At 45.5% G+C, this 26702-nt stretch overlaps 1 protein-coding gene across 1 annotated transcript in view; it reads left to right on the top strand.

Moving 5' to 3' along the window:
- Positions 1-47: 47 nt before the first annotated feature.
- LOC311126842 (otogelin-like) overlaps positions 48-26702 on the top strand; it is a gene marked incomplete at both ends in the record, with an annotated part of 84055 nt that continues 57400 nt past the window's right edge. Inside the window, 13 exons of the mRNA XM_084200821.1 lie at positions 48-57; positions 746-923; positions 2213-2337; positions 2708-2920; positions 3332-3497; positions 4634-4701; positions 6262-6436; positions 20873-20980; positions 21827-21965; positions 22230-22364; positions 22881-23027; positions 23645-23764; positions 23935-24051. Of these exons, the coding sequence (XP_084056947.1) occupies positions 48-57; positions 746-923; positions 2213-2337; positions 2708-2920; positions 3332-3497; positions 4634-4701; positions 6262-6436; positions 20873-20980; positions 21827-21965; positions 22230-22364; positions 22881-23027; positions 23645-23764; positions 23935-24051 (1701 nt within the window). The remainder of the gene's footprint in view (positions 58-745; positions 924-2212; positions 2338-2707; positions 2921-3331; positions 3498-4633; positions 4702-6261; positions 6437-20872; positions 20981-21826; positions 21966-22229; positions 22365-22880; positions 23028-23644; positions 23765-23934; positions 24052-26702) is intronic.

Below are 26702 nucleotides of genomic sequence, written 5' to 3'. Positions count from 1 at the left end.
TTCTGATGGTAGCAGTAAACTGTTTTATGTGTGCTTTGTGTAGAAGTATGTGGAAAGGTTCAGGAATCACATAACCTCAGTTAGTCTGATGTATCCATTTATTAAGTGTTTACAGTCAAAACACTTGCCATTATTACAATCAAATTGGAGAAAAGCATAAATCATCCTTATATTCCATGTTTTTACAGTTTTTAATAGTCTTATGTTTCGATCAGAGCCTCAAGGCCATTAAATACTTCTCCAGACCAGTAGAGTCTTCTCCAGACCAGTAGAGACTTCTCCAGACCAGTAGAGACTTCTGAAGACCAGTAGAGAGTTCTCTAGGCCAGTAGAGAGTTCTGAAGACCAGTAGAGAGTTCTGAAGACCAGTAGAGAGTTCTGAAGACCAGTAGAGAGTTCTGAAGACCAGTAGAGACGTCTGAAGATCAGTAGAGAGTTCTGAAGACTATTAGAGACTTCTCTAGGCCAGTATATACTTCTATAGACCAGTAGAGACTTCGCAAGACCAATGGAGACTTATCAAGACCACTAGAGACTTCTTTAGACCAGTAGATACTTCTCAAGACCATTAGAGACTTCTCTAGACCAGTAGAGACTTCTCAAGACCATTAGATACATCTCAAGACCGGTGGAGACATCTCAAGACCAGCAGAGACTTCTTGAGACCAGTAGAGACTTTACACTTTAGACTAACCCCCCCCCACTCCCCATCCCCCTTTTAATCACAACCCTGTTTTTTGCTCAGAGGTGTTCCAGATCCAGGAGCTGTCGTCCATGTTCCTGCAGGTGCGTACGGCCCCGGGTCTGCATCTGCAGTACAGCTGGAGGGAGTTCCGCCTCTACCTGCAGGTGGATGAGCTGTGGAAGGGCAACACGGTGGGGCTCTGTGGAACCTTCAACGGAAACATCCAGGACGACTTCCTGTAAGTGTGTCTGTGGCAGTGTCTGAAAAAGTTACCAGCTGTCAAATTCTTGCTTCGTCCGTCCTTGTTTCCTATCAATTCCTCACCTCCCTCTCAAAGCGCATTGGAGGAGGAGGTCCGAGGGAGGAAGCTTTGATTCTCTCCTCCAATGAGCTTTGAGAGGGAGGCGAGTAATTGGAGGAAACAAGGCTTGAAGATTTGACGGCTTGTAACATTTTCAGATACTACCACAGACACTTCGTTTTCAGAAACCCCAATCCCATACTTCTTCCTTGTCCTCTCTCTCTCTCTCTCTCTCTCTCTGCTTTCTCTCTCTCTCTCTCTCTCTCTCTCTCTCTCTCTCTCTCTCTCTCTCTCTCTCTCTCTCTCCCCTCTCTCTCTCTCTCTCCCTCTCTCTCTCTCTTGCTCTCTCTCTCACTCTCTTTCGGCCTCTTTCTCTCTCTGTCTCTCTCTGTCTCTCCACCCTCAGTCTCTCTGATTTCCTTTAAGTGTGTCTGTCTGATCCTTGACCTCCAGCCCCCCCCCGGGTGGCTCTCTGGCTCTCTGTGGTTCTCTTTGGCTGGCACGGCCCTCGCTGTGGCACTCTGGGAGAGAGGATACTCCCATTTCAGCTGGCTAGGGCAGGGAGAGGGGGGGCAGGGGGAGGGAGATGTACGGAACAGCTCTCCCTCTCCTCTCAGCTCTCTTCTCCTCTCCTCTCTCTCTCTCCTTTCTCTCTCTCTCTCCTCTCCGTCTCCTCTCTGTAATGCAAATGGCCTCTGACCAGCCTGACCAGTCTCTGCCTGATGAAAGGTTACCTCTCTCTAATCGCCCCCTTCACTGTTAACAGATGAACGCCTCAGTGAAATGGATGGATGTGGCCGGCCATGTTTGAGGGTTTAATGCAATGGTGGGAATGTGCTGTATCTTCACAGCCATGCACTGGAAATGGTGGATGTTTTGAACACAACAAAATGTATCAATATACAGTACCAGTCAAAAGTTTGGACACAGCATTCAAGGTCCTACGCTACAATGTAGAAAAGAGTAAAAATAAAGAAAAACCCTTGAATGAGTAGGTGTGTCCAAACTTTTGACTGGTAGTGTAGCTTAGTCACAGAAGTGTTGGGAAGTGAATGAGTACACCCTTCCTCCTCTGCAGTCCAGATTGTAAAACCTCTGCCACCAGAACCAGATCGGCTAGTGTGCATGCATTCATTTGTTGTGTGTTCCTTCTGAGATGACAACAACACTAAGGCAGTGATGTTGTGACACGCCCCCTCCCCTCCCCTCCCCTGCCCCTCCCCCAGGTCTCCGTCTGGTATGATAGAGAGCACACCTCACCTGTTTGGCAACACCTGGAGGGTATCCTCTGCCTGTGTCCCCAGCCACAATGTTCCCCAGCTTGACCCATGTGACACGCACCAGCAAGCGGGTATATGTCCTTCTAAACCATAAGTCCTCCTATGTCATTATCAAATAAAAACACTTGATCAGATGCAGACTTGATCAAATGCATTTCAAGCAGTATTTTCCCTATGTGTTTTAGAACCCTCACTGCAACACAACTCAAACTTAAACAGAGATGCTCTCTCTTTCTCTCTCTCTGTCTCTCTTTCTCTCTCTCTCTCTCTCTCTCTCTCTCTCTCTCTCTCTCTCTCTCTCTCTCTCTCTCTCTCTCTCCCCCCCCTCTCTCTCTCTCTCTCTCCCCCCCCCCTCTCTCTCTCTCCTTCCCCCCCCTCTCTCTCTCTCCCTCCCCACCCTCTCCTCCATCACCCCCCCCCTGCCCCTCCACCACCCCATAGCATCCTACGCCTCTGAGATGTGTGACATCCTGAACCAGGAGTTGTTCTCAGCATGTCATGAGTACCTGAGCCCGGTGCCGTTTCACCAACAGTGTAAGGCAGACACCTGTAAGTGTGGCCAACCCTGCCTCTGCTCTTCCCTGGCCCACTATGCTAGACAATGCAGGAAATACTCCATCATCATGGAGTTCAGAGCCAGCGTACCTGACTGTGGTGAGTACCGTGATCTGGCTCTGGATTTTAGTTCCAATCTGCTGGTTGTTGGTGTGATGCTTTAAGGGGACTTTAAGTATTGTATGTTTGGACTGTATTGTTCAGACTGTGTTAGTGATTCATGACTTTAAGTATTGTATGTTTGGACAGTATTGTTCAGACTGTGTTAGTGATTCATGTGTACTCTATACTAGTATGGGAACTGTGGTTAAGGCAATGCAATGTGTCAATGCTATAAATGTATACAAGCAAGGTTGGTGACACCTACTGGTACAGAATTAAATGTTAGACATTAAACGTTTACAAGTTGAAGATCTGTTGAAAGTATTTCTTTGAATGAAAACTGAATTGAATGACAAGTAAGAGCTTTATTGATTGACAGAATATATTTGTCTCCCTTCCCCCCTGTAGCGGTGGCGTGCCCTGATACCATGGAGTACGGAACGTGTGTGTCGTCGTGCCAACGGCGTTGCTCCGCCCTGTCCATGCTGCAGCGCTGTGGGGAGGAGTGTGAGGAAGGGTGTGTGTGTCCCGACGGTACCTTCTACAGCACCCACACACACACCTGTGTGCCCAGGTAAGACAGGCGCTGGGGGGGTGCGGGGCCGAGTGGCACACCTTTGATTTACAATCCAGAGTCTATATTTAGTTTGGAACAAAGAGAAATGACACTTATTCAATTACTAAAGGAAAGGCCAACAATGTTGTAACTCAGCACTTTATTTACACATGAATCAGTGTTATCCTTTTGATTACATGGTCAAGGATGCTTGAGAGTTCTAAAAAAAAAAAGGACACGTTATCTTGGAAATGCAGATGGTAGCTGTAAACTTCGCAACGTACCACAGCAGAGCACAAACAAACAAAACAAATCCTCCACAAAGTGACATTTGGTATTTCAGCTGAAGTGAAGGTCAAGTCCTCTCTTCCATCTCAGACCCTGCAGACCTTGGCGTTGGTGCTCTTCTTTTTTTTTTCTTTTCTTTATTTCAACACACTCTTAACCCAGTAAGACGTGAGGCTTAATCCACCTTTAATGTCCCCGTGTTTTCACATCCTACAGTAACGCTGTGCTGTTACTTACCTGGCGCTAGAGTTACATGTAAGGAATTTGCGGTGAAACCCCCCCATTCATTCCCACTCAAGCTGTGGACGACACAGATATCTGATAACCAGTGAGAGAGAATGTGTAATACAGAGGCTGATGTGTTGCCGTGGCCTATATGTTACAAAGGCTCTTAGCCTCAGCTAGACTAGGTTTAGCTGCACGACACTCGATTTATTCTGCAGCCATTTTTAGGTAAAGGGAGAGATTTTTGGGATATCAATTATTGAACTCAAGATGATGCAGGTGATGCAATTTTTTTGGTAAGATCTTCAATGTATCGTCGTTCAACAAAAAAACAAGTATTTATTTCCCATAGAACGATTTAAAGTTTGTGTTACAGTTATATGTTACACCTGCCTTTTAGTGTGTTTCTGTGTCTTCACGTGTGTGTTTGTGTGTTTTGTGTGTGTGTTTGTGTGTGTGTGTGTGTGTGTATCTGTGTGCATGTCTGTTTTGTGTGTGTGTGTTGTGTGTGTGTGTGTGGGCATGTGTGTGTGCGTTGGTGCGTGTGTGCGTGTGTGCGTGTGTGTGTGTGTGCGTTGGTGCGTGTGTGTGTGTGTGTGTGTGTGTGTGTGTGCGTTGGTGCGTGTGTGTGCTCCCAACAGGAGCTCCTGTCCCTGTAGTGTCCTGGGGGCGGACTACGCTCCAGGTGACGTGATCATGACATCAGCAGGTGTACAGTAAGACACTCCTCTTCATCTCTCTTCAACAAACTAATAAACAAACTCTGCAACAAAGAAATTCACTCTCTGATACTCTCTCTGATACTCTCTCTGCTACTCTCTGATACTCTCTCTGATACTCTCTCTGATACTCTCTCTGATACTCTCTCTGATACTCTCTCTGATACTCTCTGATACTCTCTCTGATACTCTCTCTGATACTCTCTCTGATACTCTCTCTGATACTCTCTCTGATACTCTCTCTGATACTCTCTCTGATACTCTCTCTGATACTCTCTTTGATACTCTCTCTGATACTCTCTCTGATAATATCTCTGATAATCTCTTTGATACTCTCTCTGATACTCTCTCTGATACTCTCTCTGATACTCTCTCTGATACTCTGATACTCTCTCTGATAATCTCTCTGATAATCTCTTTGATACTCTCTCTGATACTCTCTCTGATACTCTCTCTGATACTCTCTCTGATACTCTCTCTGATACTCTCTCTGATACTCTCTCTGATACTCTCTCTGATACTCTCTTTGATACTCTCTCTGATACTCTCTCTGATAATCTCTCTGATAATCTCTTTGATACTCTCTCTGATACTCTCTCTGATACTCTCTCTGATACTCTCTCTGATACTCTGATACTCTCTCTGATAATCTCTCTGATAATCTCTTTGATACTCTCTCTGATACTCTCTCTGATACTCTCTCTGATACTCTCTCTGATACTCTCTCTGATACTCTCTCTGATACTCTCTCTGATATTCTCTCTGATACTCTCTTTGATACTCTCTCTGATACTCTCTCTGATATTCTCTCTGATACTCTCTCTGATATTCTCTCTGATACTCTCTCTGATACTCTCTGATACTCTCTGATACTCTCTCTGATACTCTATTTGATACTCTCTCTGATACTCTCTCTGATACTCTCTCTGATACTCTCTCTGATACTCTCTGATACTCTCTCTGATACTCTCTCTGATACTCTCTCTGATACTCTCTCTGATACTCTCCCTGATACTCTCTGATACTCTCTCTGATACTCTCCCTGATACTCTCTCTGATACTCTCTCTGATACTCTCTGATACTCTCTCTGATACTCTCTGATACTCTGATACTCTCTCTGATACTCTCTCTGATAATCTCTCTGATACTCTCTGGAACTCTAAAACATTATTTACAGTATTTTTGTCCCAAATGATTCCCTTTATAGTGCACTTCTTTGTTCAGGGCCCATAGGGCTCCCATAGGACTCTGGTCAAAAGTAGTGCACTATATAGGGAATAGGGTTCCATTCGGGATGCTACCGGTATTTACATTGTTTTGTTGAGTTAACAACGTTATTGTTGTGTTGTGTTAACAATGTTAAGTTAGCTTATTTCCACTTTACAACTCTCACACCTCTCTCTCTTGCTTTAGGTTTTGCCAAGATGGCAAGCTAGTTTCCCAAAGTCCTGCCAGTGGTAAGTTACCATTAGGAGAATGATCTTGAACCACGCTATAGTCTCTAAAGTGCTCTCAGTGACATATACCTTCTACCTGTACCATCCTCCAGACAAACAGTGTCCGCTGGGTCAGATGTACCTGGCCTGTACTGAGGGTCTGGGGACTGTAGATGGGCTCAGCCTGGGTAGGGGACTGGGCTGTGAACAGACCTGTGAATCCCACCTCCTCAACATCACATGTTCAGCTCATGAACCGTGCGTAGCTGGCTGTGTCTGCCCCCCTGGGTGAGTACTAGTACTTTAAACACCTCATACTTACTGTACCCACTAGGATTCACTGGATATCAACGTTCACTCTAGCAGTCAGACCCCATTCACTGGATATCAATGTTATTCTAGCAGTCAGACCCCATTCACTGGATATCAATGTTATTCTAGCAGTCAGACCCCATTCACTGGATATCAATGTTACTCTAGCAGTCAGACCCCATTCACTGGATATCAACGTTCACTCTAGCAGTCAGACCCCATTCGCTCCCTACACCTCCACTTCGGCCCTAACCCTTCAATGTGTGTTGATGTAAAGGGTCTGGATAAGTACAAGTAGTGTAGTGATGGAGCTTCCACCTTATTGCGTCAAACTTAGAGATTCACACAGGTTCAGGTGTCAGTGTGTGGGCCTGATGAAACCAATGACCACAGGTTCAGGTGTCAGTGTGTGGGCCTGGTGAAACCAATGACCACAGGTTCAGGTGTCAGTGTGTGGGCCTGATGAAACCAATGACCACAGGTTCAGGTGTCGGTGTGTGGGCCTGGTGAAACCAATGACCACAGGTTCAGGTGTCAGTGTGTGGGCCTGATGAAACCAATGACCACAGGTTCAGGTGTCAGTGTGTGGGCCTGGTGAAACCAATGACCACAGGTTCAGGTGTCGGTGTGTGGGCCTGGTGAAACCAATGACCACAGGTTCAGGTGTCGGTGTGTGGGCCTGGTGAAACCAATGACCACAGGTTCAGGTGTCAGTGTGTGGGCCTGGTGAAACCAATGACCACAGGTTCAGGTGTCAGTGTGTGGGCCTGGTGAAACCAATGACCACAGGTTCAGGTGTCAGTGTGTGGGCCTGGTGAAACCAATGACCACAGGTTCAGGTGACAGTGATCTGTGACTGTGTCTCTGTGAGTCTGTTTGTCTGTGAGTCTAAGGTCAGCATCTCCGTCAGCTAGCTAAGCATTTATGGAAATGTCTCTCAGTAATGGTAGTGTAGGGCAGCATGTCTCTCAGTAATGGTAGCGTAGGGCAGCATGTCTCTCAGTAATGGTAGTGTAGGGCAGCATGTCTCTCAGTAATGGTAGTGTAGGGCAGCATGTCTCTCAGTAATGGTAGCGTAGGGCAGCATGTCTCTCAGTAATGGTAGCGTAGGGCACCATGTCTCTCAGTAATGGTAGCGTAGGGCAGCATGTCTCTCAGTAATGGTAGCGTAGGGCACCATGTCTCTCAGTAATGGTAACGTAGGGCAGCATGTCTCTCAGTAATGGTAGTGTAGGGCAGCATGTCTCTCAGTAATGGTAACATAGGGCAGCATGTCTCTCAGTAATGGTAGTGTAGAGCAGCATGTCTCTCAGTAATGGTAACGTAGGGCAGCATGTCTCTCAGTAATGGTAGCGTAGGGCACCATGGCTCTCAGTAATGGTAACGTAGGGCAGCATGTCTCTCAGTAATGGTAGCGTAGGGCAGCATGTCTCTCAGTAATGGTAGCGTAGGGCAGCATGTCTCTCAGTAATGGTAGCGTAGGGCACCATGTCTCTCAGTAATGGTAGCGTAGGGCAGCATGTCTCTCAGTAATGGTAACGTAGGGCAGTATGTCTCTCAGTAATGGTAACGTAGGGCAGCATGTCTCTCAGTAATGGTAGCGTAGGGCACCATGTCTCTCAGTAATGGTAACGTAGGGCAGCATGTCTCTCAGTAATGGTAGCGTAGGGCAGCATGTCTCTCAGTAATGGTAACGTAGGGCAGCATGTCTCTCAGTAATGGTAACGTAGGGCAGCATGTCTCTCAGTAATGGTAGCGTAGGGCAGCATGTCTCTCAGTAATGGTAGCGTAGGGCACCATGTCTCTCAGTAATGGTAACGTAGGGCACCATGTCTCTCAGTAATGGTAGCGTAGGGCAGCATGTCTCTCAGTAATGGTAACGTAGGGCAGCATGTCTCTCAGTAATGGTAACGTAGGGCAGCATGTCTCTCAGTAATGGTAGTGTAGGGCAGCATGTCTCTCAGTAATGGTAGCGTAGGGCAGCATGTCTCTCAGTAATGGTAACGTAGGGCAGCATGTCTCTCAGTAATGGTAGCGTAGGGCAGCATGTCTCTCAGTAATGGTAGCGTAGGGCACCATGTCTCTCAGTAATGGTAGCGTAGGGCAGCATGTCTCTCAGTAATGGTAGCGTAGGGCACCATGTCTCTCAGTAATGGTAACGTAGAGCAGCATGTCTCTCAGTAATGGTAGCGTAGGGCAGCATGTCTCTCAGTAATGGTAACGTAGGGCAGCATGTCTCTCAGTAATGGTAACGTAGGGCAGTATGTCTCTCAGTAATGGTAGCGTAGAGCAGCATGTCTCTCAGTAATGGTAGCGTAGGGCAGCATGTCTCTCAGTAATGGTAACGTAGGGCACCATGTCTCTCAGTAATGGTAGTGTAGAGCAGCATGTCTCTCAGTAATGGTAGCGTAGGGCAGCATGTCTCTCAGTAATGGTAACGTAGGGCACCATGTCTCTCAGTAATGGTAGCGTAGGGCAGCATGTCTCTCAGTAATGGTAGCGTAGGGCAGCATGTCTCTCAGTAATGGTAGCGTAGGGCAGCATGTCTCTCAGTAATGGTAGCGTAGGGCAGCATGTCTCTCAGTAATGGTAGCGTAGGGCACCATGTCTCTCAGTAATGGTAACGTAGGGCAGCATGTCTCTCAGTAATGGTAGCGTAGGGAACCATGTCTCTCAGTAATGGTAGCGTAGGGCAGCATGTCTCTCAGTAATGGTAGTGTAGGGCACCATGTCTCTCAGTAATGGTAACGTAGGGCAGCATGTCTCTGATCCAGGTAATAGACAGTACATAGGCCAGATGAATGATACCTGATCCAGGTAATACCGTATGAGGGTTAAGTGGCTTTTATTATGAAATGAAACCAAAGATTTATGAGAGTCATCCTGATGAGAATATTAAGAGTCTTGTTGCCAAATACTGCATAGATACTAAACCTAGCTTATCTCACTTCTATGTTGACTTGTATTTTGTATTTATTATGGATCCCCATTGCCAAGGCAGCAGCTACTCTTCCTGGGGTTTATTATGGATCCCCATTGCCTGGGGTTTATTATGGATCCCCCCAGCTACTCTTCCTGGGGTTTATTATGGATCCCCATTGCCTGGGGTTTATTATGGATCCCCCCAGCTACTCTTCCTGGGGTTTATTATGGATCCCCATTGCCAAGGCAGCAGCTACTCTTCCTGGGGTTTATTATGGATCCCCATTGCCAAGGCAGCAGCTACTCTTCCTGGGGTTTATTATGGATCCCCATTGCCAAGGCAGCAGCTAATCTTCCTGGGGTCCAGCAATAATAAGGCAGTTACATACAATAAAAACATTACAACACATTATTACACCACTACTCTACCATATCTACAATACAACACATTATTACACCACTACTCTACCACTACATATCTAAAACACAACACATTATTACACACTACTCTACCATAACATATCTACAATACAAAAAACTTATGTACGTGTGTGTAGAGTGTGTGTTAGCATGTGTGTGTATGTGTGTATGTGTGTGTCTGTGCCCGTGTGTGTGTGTGTGAGTCTCTTCACAGTCCGTGCAGTTCCATAAGATTGTATCTATTTTTAAAATGTGATTCTACTGCTTGCATCAGTTACCTGATGTGGAATAGAGTTCCATGTAGTCATGGCTCTATATAGTACTGTGCGCCTCCCATAGTCTGTTCTGGACTTGGGGATTGTGAAGAGACCTCTGGTTGCATGTCTTGTGGGGTATGCATGGGTGTCTGAGCTGTGTGCTAGTTGTTTAAACAGACAGCTCGATGCATTCAGCATGTCAATACTTCTCACAAAAACAAGTAGTGATGAAGTCAATCTCTCCTCTACTTTGAGCCATGAGAGATTGACATGCATATCATTCATGTTAGCTCTCCCGTGTACTTTTAAGGGCCAGCCTGTCACGAACGTTGAGAGACGGGTCAGACCAAGGTGCAGCGTGGTATGCGAACATGTTTATTAAATAATAAACACAACAACAAAAACAACAAACCAACGTAACGTGAAGTCCAAGGCTATATACAATACAAGCCCAACACAGGAACCAGATCCCACAAACATAGTAGGCAACCGGGCTACCTAAGTACGATCCCCAATCAGAGACATCGAGCGACAGCTGTCTCTGATTGGGAATCACACCCGGCCAAACATAGAAACACAACTCTAGATCCTTAAACATAGAAAACATCACATAGATTCACACACCCTGACTCCACAAACAAGAGTTCCATACGTCAGGGCGGGACACAGCCGTGCTGCTCTGTTCTAGGCCAATGGTAATTTGCCTATGTCCCTCGTTGTGGCACTTACCATATGACTGGACAGTAGTCCAGGTGCGATAAAACTATGGCCTTACAGAGGTAATGTTGTAACATTACACTTTGATATGTCGCACATACAGTACCAGTCAAAAGTTTGGACGCCTACTCATTCAAGGGTTTTTCTTTATTTTGACAATTGTCTACATTGTAGAATAATAGTGAAGACATCAAAACTATGAAATAACACATATGGAATCATGTAGTAACCAAAAAAGTGTTAAACAAATCAAAATATATTTTATATTTGAGATTCTTCAAATAGCCACCCTTTGCCTTGTTGACAGCTTTGCACACTCCTGGCATTCTCTCAACCAGCTTCACCTGGACTGCTTTTCCAACAGTCTTGAAGGAGTTCCCACATATGCTGAGCACTTGTTGGCTGCTTTTCCTTCACTCTGCGGTCCAACTCATCCCAGCCATATCAATTGGGTTGAGGTCGGGTGATTGTGGAGGCCAGGTCATCTGATGCAGCACTCCATCACTCTCCTTCTTGGTCAAATAGCCCTTACACAGCCTGGAGGTGTGTTGGGTCATTGTCCTGTTGAAAAACAAATCATAGTCCCACTAAGCGCAAACTAGGTGGGATGGCGTATCGCTGCAGAATGCTGTGGTAGCCATGCTGGTTAAGTGTGCGTTGAATTCTAAATAAATCACTGACAGTGTCACCAGCAAAGCACCATCACACCTCCTCCTCCGTGCTTCACGGTGGAAACTACACATGCAGAGATCATCCGTTCACCTACTCTGCGTCTCACAAAGACACGGCGGTTGGAACCAAAAATCTTCAATTTGGACTCCAGACCAAAGGACACATTTCCACCGGTCTAATGTCCATTGCTCGTGTTTCTTGGCCCAAGCAAGTCTCTTCTTCTTATTGGTGTCCTTTAGTAGTGGTTTCTTTGCAGCAATTCGACCATGAAAATGTAATGTAATGAAGGCCTGATTCACGCAGTCTCCTCTGAACAGTTGATGTTGAGATGTGTCTGTTACTTGAACTATGTGAAGCATTTATTTGGGCTGCAATTTCTGAGGCTGGTAACTCTAATGGACTTATCCTCTGTAGCAGAGGTAACTCTGGGTCTTCCTTACCTGTGGTGGTCCTCATGAGAGCCAGTTTCATCATAGCACTTGATGGTTTTTGTTCTTGAAATTTTCCAGATTGACTGACCTTCATGTCTTAAATTAATGATGGACTGTCATTTCTCTTTGCTTATTTGAGCTGTCCTTGCCATAATATGGATTTTATCAAATAGGGCTGTCTTCTGTATACCACCCCTACCTTGTCACACCACAAGTGATTGGCTCAGACGCATTAAGAAGGAAAGAAATTCCACAAATTAACTTTTAAGAAGGCATACCTATCAACTGAAATGCATTCCAGGTGACTACCTCATGAAGCTGGTTGAGAGAATGCCAAGAGTGTGCAAAGCTGTCATCAAGGCAACGGGTGGCTACTTTGAAGAATCTAAAATCTAAAATATATTTTGATTTGTTTAACACTTTTTTGGTTACTACATGATTCCATATGTGTTATTTCATAGTTTTGATGTCTTCACTATTATTCTACAATGTAGACAATTGTCAAAATAAAGAAAAACCCTTGAATGAGTAGGTGTGTCCAAACTTTTGACTGGTACTGTACGTCCAGCCAACCCTCAATGCGTTTTTTATTCAGCATGTGATCAGACAGACCCCTGGGAAAATCCTGGAGTTGATGATCCTTATCCCGAAGTGTTCTCATATGTTAGATGGGAAAAGGAGATAGCTAGCTACCTTACTCATGACCTAGAAAACAAGCTATCCTGAACTTCAAACCACCAGTTTGTGGATTCAGTTTGCTCTGGATCTTGCCTGTAGCATACAGGGGAACCGACATGGAAGTACAGGCACAAAAGATGACTAGTAGTTGTTTGACAGAACGAGGGATTCTAAAAGTTTGTGTCCCCTCCCTGGCGGTAGACACAAAGAAAAGTATTTGATCCCCAGAAAAATGCATGTAAAAATGTTATAAATTGATTTGCATTTTAATGAGGGAAATAAGTATTTGACCCCCTCTGACTTAGTACTTGGTGGCAAAACCCTTGTTGGCAATCACAGAGGTCAGACGTTTCTTGTAGTTGGCCACCTGGTTTGTACACATCTCAGGAGGGATTTTGTTCCACTCCTCTTTGCAGATCATCTCCAAGTCATTAAGGTTTCGAGCCTGACGTTTGGCAACTCGAACCTTCAGCTCCCTCCACAGATTTTTTTATGGGATTAAGGTCTGGAGACTGGCTAGGCCACTCCAGGACCTTAATGTGCCTCTTCTTGAGCCACTCCTTTGTTGCCTTGGCTGTGTGTTTTGGGTCATTGTCATGCTGGAATACCCATCCACGACCCATTTTCAATGCCCTGGCTGAGGGAAGGAGGTTCTCACCCAAGATTTGACGGTACATGGCCCCGTCCATTGTCCCTTTGATGCAGTGAAGTTGTCCTGTCCCCTTAGCAGAAAAACACCCCCAAAGCATAATGTTTCCACCTCCATGTTTGACGGTGGGGATGGTGTTCTTGGGGTCATAGGCAGCATTCCTCCTCCAAACATGGCGAGTTGATGCCAAAGAGTTCGATTTTGGTCTCATCTGACCACAACACTTTCACCCAGTTCTCCTCTGAATCATTCAGATGTTCATTGGCAAACTTCAGACGGGCCTGTATATGTGCTTTCTTGAGCAGGTGGACCTTGCGGGCGCTGCAGGATTTCAGTCCTTCACGGCGTAGTGTGTTACCAATTGTTTTCTTGGTGACTATGGTCCCAGCTGCCTTGAGATCATTGACTAGATCATCCCGTGTAGTTCTGGGCTGATTCCTCACCGTTCTCATGATCATTGCAACTCCACGAGGTGAGATCTTGCATGGAGCCCCAGGCCGAGGGAGATTGACAGTTATTTTGTGTTTCTTCCATTTGCGAATAATCGCACCAACTGTTGTCACCTTCTCACCAAGCTGCTTGGCGATGGTCTTGTAGCCCATTTCAGCCTTGTGTAGGTCTACAATCTTGTCCCTGACATCCTTGGAGAGCTCTTTGGTCTTGGCCATGGTGGAGAGTTTGGAATTTGATTGATTGATTGCTTCTGTGGACAGGTGTCTTTTATACAGGTAACAAACTGAGATTAGGATCACTCCCTTTAAGAGTGTGCTCCTAATCTCAGCTCATTACCTGTATAAAATACACATGGGAGCCAGAAATCTTTCTGATTGAGAGGGGGTCAAATACTTATTTCCCTCATTAAAATGCAAATCAATTTATAACAGTTTTGACATTTGTTTTTCTGGATTTTTTTGTTGTTATTCTGTCTCTCACTGTTCAAATAAACCTACCATTCAAATTATAGACTGATCATTTCTTTGTCAGTGGGCAAACGTACAAAATCAGCAGGGGGTCAAATACTTATTTCCCTCAGTAAAATGCAAATCAATTTATAACAGTTTTTGACATTCGTTTTTCTGGATTTTTTTGTTGTTATTCTGTCTCTCACTGTTCAAATAAACCTACCATTCAAATTATATACTGATCATGTCTTTGTCAGTGGGCAAACGTACAAAATCAGCAGGGGATCAAATACTTTTTTCCCCTCACTGTAGAAGAGTTCAGTCAGTCCTGCTGCTTGAAGACCATATCTTTATAAAAGGGCGGACCGTTTAGACGTTTACCTGTTATCCAGGATGGACAAATGAGATCGGATGGGAGGAACGGGGGAAAAGTGGATCGGAGGGAGGTGTGTTTGTGATGGGGGGGAACGGGAAAAGGATTCGTTACTCGGTAGGAGGTGTGATTCATTGATTCCTGTTACACACACACTCCTCGACCTTTACAAGAACCAACCCCATCACACACGAGCATCATGGAAGGAGATGTGGATGCATGAGAAGCCTGTCATGAGTGTTTAATAACTGCCTGCAACTGGATAGTCTAGTGGGGAGGTTGGAAGTCCTGGTCAATATGGACACAATGAGGCCTTATGCTGTAGAGCGCTGCAACCTGGACTCAGGGGTAGACGTAACATACTAAACTAAATCCGGGACACTCCAATTAGTATGATATGATACATTTCGTATGTTATGTATTAATTAGTGGATGTCCATCATCCATTTCGTATGATGTGATATGTTACGAATTCCAATTTGTTGTGGCTCACGTTAGCTAGGTGGCTAACGTTAACGCTAGCTAGGGCGCTAGCGTTAGCTAGGCTAGGGCCTAGGGTTTAGGGTTAGGTTTAGGGTTAAGGTTAGGGTTAGGACTTAGCTTAAAGGGTTAAGGTTACAGTTAGGGGAAAGGTTAAACGTGCTAAGTACTTGCAACGTAGCTAAAAAGTAGTAAGTAGTCGCAAAGTTGATAATTAGCTAAAATGCTAAAGTTGTCTGTGATGAGATTTGAACACACAACCTTTGGGTTGCTACACGTTCGCGTTATACACCTCTACCCATCTTCCTCACTTTTGTTTTTGCCGTAAGTAACCTTCTGTCTTATGTAACCAAACCAAACGTAACGTATCGTACTAATTTGAGTGTCCCCCGGATTTACGTGTACTACGTTACGTCTAGTCTATGAGACCAGGCTGTGTAGAGGGACAGTGATTGGGAGGATTGATAAATCAATGGGGAAGTGACAGGCTAGGAAAGTGGCATTGAGACCTAACAGTAGCCTAACCTGTTGTGTTAGATTATCCCTACGGCAGTGTTAACTGGCAATCCTGGCTTTTACAAAATGTCTATAAAATGAGTATAGTAACGAGCCCCGCCACTAGTGTTACAGTAAGTCAACTGCAGTTATTCGTCAGCACTAGGACTTAAAAAACCCTAATGGGGAAATCATTAGTTAAGGTGCTGACAGCAGATCCTCATTGTGTTTTCAATCACAATGGCACACTTTGTTTATGAACTAAAATGTAGACCATTCATTCATTCCTAACTTTGCCACAATTAGCATGTCAGTTGAACTCTTATGAACCTGAAGCTGCAGGTGCATGCAGGATCTGATACAGTCAGTATAAATTATTACCCATTATGGGAAAATCATAATGAGACTTTATCTCGTTATGGCAGGACATTTATTTTTGTGATCTATTTCCAGAAAAGTAAGGTTGTGCCCAGTTTGCTTGAGCATTACTTGGTCCTCACAAGCTGAGGTTACATCCTTTCTTTCATCTGTTTCTTCTCTCTCTCTCTCCTCTCTCTCTCTCTCTCTCTCTCTCTCTCTCTCTCTCTCTCTCTCTCTCTCTCTCTCTCTCTCTCTCTCTCTCTCTCTTCTCTCTCTCTCTCTCTCTTCAGCTCTCTCTCTCTCTCTCTCAGCTCTCTCTCTCTCTCAGCTCTCTCTCTCTCTCTCTCTCTCTCTCTCTCTCTCTCATCTCTCTCTCTCTCAGCTCTCTCTCTCTCTCTCTCTCTCCCCTCTCTCTCTCTCTCTCTTTCACCATTTTCTTATTCTCTGTAATAAGACAATTGTAATTTTCTTCCCTCACTTTGTCTTCCCTCTGCTAAGAGCTTTACAATATTAATTCTCTCTCTCTCTGTCTCTCTTCACTCCTCTCTCTGTTGAGAGCGTCGGCCATAAAACCATTTTTATGAGCTGAGACATTCCAGTCGTTATGAATTTGTGTAATTCTGCCCATGCAACTACCCCTTGGTCCCCCTCTCCTCTCCTTTCCTCCTCTCCTTTCCTCCTCTCCTTTCCTCCTCTCCTTTCCTCCTCTCCTTTCCTCCTCTCCTTTCCCCCTCTCCTTTCCCCCTCTCCTTTCCTCCTCTCCTTTCTCCCTCTCCTTTCCCCCTCTCCTTTCCTCCTCTCCTTTCCCCCTCTCCTTTCCCCCTCTCCTTTCCTCCTCTCCTTTCCTCCTCTCCTTTCCTCCTCTCCTTTCCTCCTCTCCTTTCCTCCTCTCCTTTCTCCCTCTCCTTTCCTCCTTTCCTCCTCTCCTTTCTCCCTCTCCTTTCCCCCTCTCCTTTCCCCCTCTCCTTTCCTCCTCTCCTTTCCTCCTCTCCTTTCCTCCTCTCCTTTCCCCCTCTCCTTTCCTCCTCTCCTTTCCTCCTCTCCTTTCCTCCTCTCCTTTCTCCCTCTCCTTTCCTCCTCTCCTTCCCCTCTCCTTTCCTCCTCTCCTTTCCCCCTCTCCTTTCTCTCTCCCCTTCTCTCTCTGTTCTATAAATTGCTTTTCTTATTTATGTAGTAAACAGGTGGTGTGTAGGGTGCTCAGGTGTCGGTTAAGCCTCTTAAATAAATTCCTGCAACCACGTTTAAATAATACCATCAACACTTTCTCATCATCACCACGAGGGACAGAAGGGTTGTGCTCTTCCTCAGTCTAACTCTTTTCATTATCACCATGAGGGACAGAAAGTTGTGCTCTTCCTCAGCCTAAAGTTTAGACAAATAGACAAATCTCAAGATAAATTAAATATAGACAGCCCCCAGCTAGCACGTAATGTTCTGAGAACCATACGTTTCTTAGAGCTCGGTGAGAGCGTGGTTGTCCTGTGGTTATTTTGCTTATAAGCTTCCCACAACTTTCTGGGAATGGTGCAGGATAGTTGCTTGGCTTTGGAACATTCTCAGCACATTTGATGAACTTGACAAAAAAAAAACGTTATTTCCGGGTATTTCATTGCTTTAACAGAATGTTTCCTAAAAGTGGTTACATTTAAATCAAATGTTTGGCAATGTTCTAGGAACGTTCTCCAACCTGTTTGACATTGGGAATGTTCCAAATAGTTCAGAGAACATGAAGATCTTTTGTGGGAATTTCAGTACTTCAGCATAACATTTTTTTGCATGTTTCCTCATGGTTCTATTTAAAGTCGCGCTCTCAAATTGTTCCCGAGAACGTAAAGAAATCTTTCCATAAAATACACAAGAAACCTGTAGTAACGTTCAGAGAAGGTTCTAAGAATGTTTAAAAAATACATTCCGTTCTCAGAACGTGAAGAAAACATTAACCCAAACTAAGCTAGCAGTGTTATTAAAAGTCTTATTGAAACATTCAGTGAAAGTTTTAAGGAAGTTATAAAAAAAAACTCAAAATAAGCTATAATTTCCATTCTCAGCGCGTTAATATAACCTCCCAGGAAAACCTTAAAGGAACCAGAGTAAAACATTATCAGAACCTCCCTACAACCTAAAAATAAACATTCCCAGAACAGGCAAAATGTTCCGTTTTACCGGTCAGGAAACAAATGTGTTTCATTCCCACAACCAATGTGAAACCAAAAACATACATTCCCACAACTTCCAAGGAACCAAATGTGCTACGGTGCCTTGCAAAAGGATTCATCCCCCTTGACGTTTTTCCTATTTTGTTGCATTACAACCTGTAATTTAAATTGATTTAATGTAATGGACATACACAAAATAGTCAGAATTGGTGAAGTGAAATGAAAAAAATAACTTGTTACCCCCTTTGCTATGAAGCCCCTAAATAAGATCTGGTGCAACCAATTACCTTCAGAAGTCACATAATTAGTTAAATAAAGTCCACCTGTGTGCAATCTAAGTGTCACATGATCTGTCACATGATCTCAATATATATATACACCTGTTCTGAAAGGCCCCAGAGTCTGCAACACCACTAAGCAAGGGGCACCACCAAGCAAGCGGCACCATGAAGACCAAGGAGCTCTCCAAATAGGACAGGGACAAAGTTGTGGAGAAGTACAGATCAGGGTTGGGTTATAAAAAAATATCAGAAACTTTGAACATCCCACAGAGCACCATTAAATCCATTATAAAAAAATTGAAAGAATATGGCACAACAACAAACCTGCCAAGAGAGGGCCGCCCACCAAAACCCACGGGCCAGGCAAGGAGGGCATTAATCAGAGAGGCAACAAAGAAACCAAAGATAACCCTGAAGGAGCTGCAAAGCTCCACAGCGGAGATTGGCGTATCTGCCCATAGGACCACTTTAAGCCGTATACTCCACAGAGCTGGGCTTTACAGAAGAGTGGCCAGAAATAAGCCATTGCTTCAATAAAAAAATAAGCCAACACGTTTGGTGTTCGCCAAAAGGCATGTGGGAGACTCCCCAAACATATGGAAGAAGGTACTCTGGTCAGATGAGACTAAAATTGAGATTTTTGGCCATCAGGGAAAACGCTATGTCTGGTGCAAACCCAACACCTCTCATCACCCCGAGAACACGATCCCCTCAGTGAAGCATGGTGGTGGCAGCATCATGCTGTGGGGATGTTTTTCATCGGCAGGGACTGGGAAACTGGTCAGAATTGAAGGAATGATGGATGGCGCTAAATACAGGGAAATTCTTGAGGGAAACCTGGACTGGGACGGAGGTTCACCTTCCAGCAGGACAATGACACCAGCGGAACCCATCCAACTTGAAGGAGCTGGAGCAGTTTTGCCTTGAAGAATGGACAAAAATCCCAGTGGCTAGATGTGCCAAGCTTATAGAGACATACCCCCAAGAGACTTGCAACTGTAATTGCTGCAAAAGGTGGCTCTACAAAGTAGGGGGGGGGGGGGGGGGGGGGTGAATAGTTATGCACGCTCAAGTTTTCTGTTTTTTTGTCTTATTTCTTGTTTGTTTCACAATAAAAAATATTTTGCATCTTCAAAGTGTAAAGTGTAGGCATGTTGTGTAAATCAAATTATACAACCCCCCCCCCCCCCCCCAAAAATCTATTTTAATTCCAGGTTGTAAGGCAACAAAATATGAAAAATGCCAAGGGGGGGTGAATACCATCACAAGCCACTGTAACTGGGAGTCAAGAGAAATAAAATATAATGTGCAAATGTCTTAATTTAACTCGATGGTGTTTCTGCCAACATGGATTCCTCATCTTTTCATTAAGTGACAATATTATAACATAATAATTTTCCCAGACATCCTCGGTGGTCCTCTCTGGAATGGTCATGCTTTGTTGTATCTTACATTGTGAATAGCATAAACCATATAGTTGTGTACCAGCCATACTAAATGCCTTTCTCTATACACATCCTGGGAAAAAAAGATCCACATCTCAATAATGAACACTGTAGAATTCACTTCTGGCACTGCTTTGCTCCAGCCCTCTCATTCAGAAAATGCCAATACTGCCCAAGATTTCCTCACCTTCGTATTGGGGCATTCCTGGAGGAAATAAGAGCCTACTAAAAACAGATTGAAAGAGTGAAGACATTGGATGAGCTGTAGTGCCCCGTCAGTTCAGGCCCTTTTGAGACATAAAATAAGGTGGGCTGGGCGAGCTGGAACCGAGGATGAAACAGTTCACCGACATGCGGAATATTCATGAATTGGTGCAACAATTATACAGTTAAGGTTTAATTAAACGAGAGATAGAGAAAGATAAAGACGTTGACTGAGATGTATTCATAACTGCTGCACCACCTCAGACTGCAGTGGAGAATTAATTATTATGGAAGCTTTGATCATGGTAATCGATCCAGTGGCTTGGCGGGCGAATAAAGAAAGCTGTTAGCACCACTTTATCTGCAGTGTAACTTTACACAGATGAACCTCCAGGTTTGTGGCCAGACCATTCAATGTGTCGCTTCATTGTCTACTTGCCCCAGCCTCTCCTCTCCTCTCTCTCTCTCTCCCTCCAGGGGATATAACTCTGACCCGCCACCACGATATTACAAGATTCTTATCAGCTCCGTCGCTCCAACAGTGTGGAAACCCAATGGAACGGCCGGGACAAAGGCTGTTTCTCTCTATCTCTGAGAATCCTAATCGTCTGGTTTTCTCATGTAACGAGTGTTTCTCCTTTTCATCCAGAGTTGCCCATCCCTGAAACCCTCTCATTTCCTGACTGTAGTGGCAATTTACAGGACCCAGACTGACTCTGGCGCTCCCTCTGTCGTTCAGTTCTCTTGGCACAGAGCAGGCCAAAGATCTGGTTCAGAGATTAACTTAGTAGAGTACATGCGTAGAGATACAGTATCTCTATTTATCTCTATGGGTGAAAAAGGTACAAGCAGATTAAAAACAAAGTTAAGTCTGTTCTACAAGTAGTGCAACACAGATTAATTCTGTGTTGCACTACTTGTGAATGAAACTGACAGCTGTGTGTGTGTGTGTGTTTCTGTGTTTTCCTAGATTGCTGAAACATGGTGATGAGTGTTTTGAGCCTGATACGTGCCCCTGCCTCTGGAAGGGGAAAGAGTACTATCCTGGAGATAGGGTCACCTCCCCCTGTCATCAATGGTACGTTTAGAATCAATTTATACACTGACTTTTAAGAGATGAAACTCTACTCGAACCAAACAGGCTATGTATCAAACTCAACACATTTTAGGAGAGAGTTGTGTCATAAATTAGTGAAGGGTTTTCAGATCATTTCCTGTACAGAAGTATGACACAGAGCGGCATTGTTTCTTCAAAACACCCCTCATCTATATTCAACCCCTTATGAGATCTATCACATATACAGCTTTCATTTGCCATGGAATTTCAAGTGTCTGAGTCACAGACAAATTTGTTGCTTCAGCACCTGGCAAAAAATGTGTGGCCGAATTAAGACAAATCTCGAGCAGCTAACAATTTTCCAGGATCATTTCCCGGGCTTGAAGCGATGAGTCCTGTACAGATTGGACCTATAGTGAGACTGTTCACCTGATATCCATTACCCTCTATTATCTGTCAGAGAAAAATCACCTCCCAGCTCTGGCTTACAGAGAGTCCTTGTATGACGGTGGTTAATTCAACAGTCTCTCTCTCTCTCCCTGGCGAGTGAAAGAGTGATCTCAGTCTTTCTTACCCTCCTTTTCTTCTCTCTATCCATTACTTCTTCCAGCAAAGGAAGAAAGAAAGAAAGAGAAGAGAAGGGAAAAGGAGAGATAGGGATCTGTATAATAGCACTATGAACGGTGATAATTCAACATTTGGCAGTTGACGAGATCCCTACTTTTCGGCAGGCGATAATCGCTGGCCTCCCGAACAAAAAAAAAGGCGGCCATTTAGTTATGATAGAATGTGCTTACATGAAGTGGTAGCAGTTTGCTGGTAGGTTGGTACTGAATCGTGATGGTTGACGCTGTGCGTCTCTTTCAGTGTCTGCCAGCATGGAACATTCCAGTGCGTGTTCCGCCCGTGCCCGTCCATGTGCACAGCCTATGGTGATCGCCACTACAGGACCTTTGATGGTCTACTGTTTGACTACGTTGGAGCGTGTAAAGTCTACCTAGTTAAGGTACCAGAGTTACATTTCCAGCACTCCAGTTCATGCATTTTTCCCCCTCATTATCTGATAATAAAATGGGAGGAATAAATGCAACGCAAAAAATCAGTGAAGGTAAGATATCCACGTATAGATGAAGGGATTGATGAACAGAGTGGTTTAGGGTTTAATTTACTCAATGTACTTTTTTCACACATTTCGTAGGTTTTCAGTAGCACAGTTCTGTCCTGGGTTAGCTTGCTATTTTCATGTTATTTTTTCCCATCCCACCTACAGAGCAGTGCTGATCTGATGATGAGTGTGACGGCTGAGAACGTCGACTGTTACGACGGCGGCGCCATCTGCAGGAAATCTCTACTTATCAACATCGGTAGATCTTTCATTGCGTTCGACGACGACACTGGCAAACCAGTAAGTGCACGCTCCTGCTCCTGAACCTCACCAGGGTAACTTGCCGCTGGTGGTCCGACCAAGGCTGGCCACCGCTGGGATGCCGCCCAGTTTCCACTAGCGGCCCGTTACTTGTTTGCTTACTTGGTTTCGATAGGGTTAATGTAGCCTGCAGTGTTATAAGAAATGTTTGATGAAACATTACAGAGAAAGGAACTATCCTTAACCCCTGACCCCTGAGACCCACTGAATATCACCTTACTGTTGTCACACCTTACCAATTATGGCACAAATTTCACTTATTTAAGACTACATCATTCATGATCCCTGTCCTCTTTCCTGTCCTCCATCTTGTACTCTTCCCTGTCCTCTGCCTTGTCCTCTTCCCTGTCCTCCATGAACAATAAACCATAAAGAAATTAGGTTAAAAAAACACAGTGGGGGGCACTACCCCCGGACCCCCCCCTGGCTCATCTCAACCTGTTCATCAATATTGATCTGTCCATTGTCTTGTTTCCTGTCCCCCGTCGTGTGTAGAACCCGTCCAGTGTGATCGACTGGAGGCAGGAGCTGTTCGTATGGAGCGCTGGGCTCTTTACCGTGGTCCATGTTCCAGAGGAGGACCTGACCGTGCTCTGGGATCGCAAGACCACGGTCCACATCCAGGCTGGACCACGCTGGCAGGTCAGACACCAGGGTTGTTAGTGTCCCCAACCCTGGAATAACACGGGCCCTGTCACTACAGAGAAGCTGCTGTCTCCTATAGCAGTCTTTCTCAACCCAGTCCTCTGGATCCTCCAATCCATCACACCTTATTCAACAAATCAACTCATCACCAAGCCCTTGATTAGTACCATCAGATCACCAAGCCCTTGATTAGTGCCATCAGGTGTGCTGAAATAGATCCAATATACTAGCTTCATTCTTACTGAACTGAGCCGTGATTAGGGTGATATTAACGAGAATACTGTGTTCAGAGCAAGCTGAGCAGTCTGTGATTGGTGTAATATTAATGTGAATACTGTGTTCAGGGCAAGCTGAGCAGTCTGTGATTGGTGTAATATTAATGTGAGTACTGTGTTCAGGGCAAGCTGAGCGGTCTGTGATTGGTGTAATATTAATGTGAATATTGTGTTCAGGGCAAGCTGAGCATTCTGTGATTGGTGTAATATTAATGTGAATACTGTGTTCAGGGCAAGCTGAGCAGTCTGTGATTGGTGTAATATTAATGTGAATACTGTGTTCAGGGCAAGCTGAGCAGTCTGTGATTGGTGTAATATTAATGTGAATACTGTGTTCAGGGCAAGCTGAGTGGTCTGTGCGGGAACTTTGACCTGAGGACAGTCAATGAGATGAGGACACCAGAAAACATAGACTCTGCCACGCCTCAGGAGTTTGGCAACAGCTGGACGGCAGCAGAGGCAAGTTTCAAAACCCCCACTGTCTATTCTCATTGGATAGTGTGTCTGTGTGTGTCTGTGTGTGTCTGTGTGTGTCTGTGTGTGTCTGTGTGTGCGTGTGCGTGCGTGTTCATCCATGATACATGTGTGTATTGTCAGTCTTCTAACGTCAGATATGTGTGTGTGTTCAGTGTGTTAACAGCCCAGACATCAGACACCCCTGCAGCCTGAGCCCCCTGAGGGAGCCGTTCTCTAAGAGGCAGTGTGGAGTCCTGCTCAGTGAGGTCTTCCAAGTCTGCCACCCGGTGGTGAGTATGGAGTACGACAGCCAGCAGCTCAGCCAATGGAAGGGAGGCTGAGATTGTGTTGCTGAGTGAATGGGAGTGGGTGTGCATAGGCATGTGGATATCTGTTTCTGGATATGTGTGTGTGTGTGTGTGTGTGTTTGTGTCTATAGCATGTGTGTGTCTATACTGTGACAAGCAGTTTCTCCCTCTGCTGTTTCAGCTGTCTGTGTTGATGGGTGCTGGGGGGGGGGGGGGCTGGTTCTGGTTATTTGAGTCAGCTCCCAGAGGCCCTTTGACTCCCTGTAAAGCACTGACGTTAATCAGGATCCTACTGTCTTACTGGAGGCTGTCTCTCACAGATCTCTCTGTGGGTTGATGTTACTGTGGCTGTTACTATGACTGGTGCTTCTGTCAAGCCTTCTCATATATTACATACACATTACATACACATTACATACATTTATCTCCACATTACATAACCCCTACCCTCTCTCAGCTGGTCTCCTGTCCTGTCTCCACATTACATAACCCCTACCCTCTCTCAGCTGGTCTCCTGTCCTGTCTCTTCTCCACATTACATAACCCCTACCCTCTCTCAGCTGGTCTCCTGTCCTATCTCCACATTACATAACCCCTACCCTCTCTCAGCTGGTCTCCTGTCCTATCTCCACATTACATAACCCCTACCCTCTCTCAGCTGGTCTCCTGTCCTGTCCTATCTCCACATTACATAACCCCTACCCTCTCTCAGCTGGTCTCCTGTCCTATCTCCACATTACATAACCCCTACCCTCTCTCAGCTGGTCTCCTGTCCTGTCTCTTCTCCACATTACATAACCCCTACCCTCTCTCAGCTGGTCTCCTGTCCTATCTCCACATTACATAACCCCTACTCTCTCTCAGCTGGTCTCCTGTCCTATCTCCACATTACATAACCCCTACCCTCTCTCAGCTGGTCTCCTGTCCTGTCTCCACATTACATAACCCCTACCCTCTCTCAGCTGGTCTCCTGTCCTATCTCCACATTACATAACCCCTACCCTCTCTCAGCTGGTCTCCTGTCCTGTCTCCACATTACATAACCCCTACCCTCTCTCAGCTGGTCTCCTGTCCTATCTCCACATTACATAACCCCTACCCTCTCTCAGCTGGTCTCCTGTCCTATCTCCACATTACATAACCCCTACCCTCTCTCAGCTGGTCTCCTGTCCTGTCCTATCTCCACATTACATAACCCCTACCCTCTCTCAGCTGGTATCCTGTCCTGTCCTATCTCCACATTACATAACCCCTACCCTCTCTCAGCTGGTCTCCTGTCCTGTCCTATCTCCACATTACATAACCCCTACTCTCTCTCAGCTGGTCTCCTGTCCTGTCCTATCTCCACATTACATAACCCCTACCCTCTCTCAGCTGGTCTCCTGTCCTGTCCTATCTCCACATTACATAACCCCTACCCTCTCTCAGCTGGTCTCCTGTCCTATCTCCACATTACATAACCCCTACCCTCTCTCAGCTGGTCTCCTGTCCTGTCTCCACATTACATAACCCCTACCTTCTCTCAGCTGGTCTCCTGTCCTGTCCTATCTCCACATTACATAACCCCTACCCTCTCTCAGCTGGTCTCCTGTCCTGTCTCCACATTACATAACCCCTACCCTCTCTCAGCTGGTCTCCTGTCCTATCTCCACATTACATAACCCCTACCCTCTCTCAGCTGGTCTCCTGTCCTATCTCCACATTACATAACCCCTACCCTCTCTCAGCTGGTCTCCTGTCCTATCTCCACATTACATAACCCCTACCTTCTCTCAGCTGGTCTCCTGTCCTATCTCCACATTACATAACCCCTACCCTCTCTCAGCTGGTCTCCTGTCCTGTCTCTTCTCCACATTACATAACCCATACCCTCTCTCAGCTGGTCTCCTGTCCTGTCTCTTCTCCACATTACATAACTCCTACCCTCTCTCAGCTGGTCTCCTGTCCTATCTCCACATTACATAACCCCTACCCTCTCTCAGCTGGTCTCCTGTCCTATCTCCACATTACATAACCCCTACCCTCTCTCAGCTGGTCTCCTGTCCTGTCTCCTCTCCACATTACATAACCCCTACCCTCTCTCAGCTGGTCTCCTGTCCTGTCTCCTCTCCACATTACATAACCCCTACCCTCTCTCAGCTGGTCTCCTGTCCTATCTCCACATTACATAACCCCTACCCTCTCTCAGCTGGTCTCCTGTCCTGTCCTATCTCCACATTACATAACCCCTACCCTCTCTCAGCTGGTCTCCTGTCCTATCTCCACATTACATAACCCCTACCCTCTCTCAGCTGGTCTCCTGTCCTGTCTCTTCTCCACATTACATAACCCCTACCCTCTCTCAGCTGGTCTCCTGTCCTGTCCTATCTCCACATTACATAACCCCTACCCTCTTTCAGCTGGTCTCCTGTCCTGTCTCTTCTCCACATTACATAACCCCTACCCTCTTTCAGCTGGTCTCCTGTCCTATCTCCACATTACATAACCCCTACCCTCTCTCAGCTGGTCTCCTGTCCTATCTCCACATTACATAACCCCTACCCTCTCTCAGCTGGTCTCCTGTCCTATCTCCACATTACATAACCCCTACCCTCTCTCAGCTGGTCTCCTGTCCTGTCTCCACATTACATAAC

Source organism: Coregonus lavaretus, assembly GCF_964263955.1.
Source record: "Coregonus lavaretus genome assembly, contig: HAP1_SCAFFOLD_376, whole genome shotgun sequence".
Lineage (NCBI taxonomy): Eukaryota > Metazoa > Chordata > Actinopteri > Salmoniformes > Salmonidae > Coregonus > Coregonus lavaretus.
The sequence above is the reverse complement of the archived record's forward strand: the minus strand, read 5'-3'. Positions and strand labels throughout refer to the sequence as shown.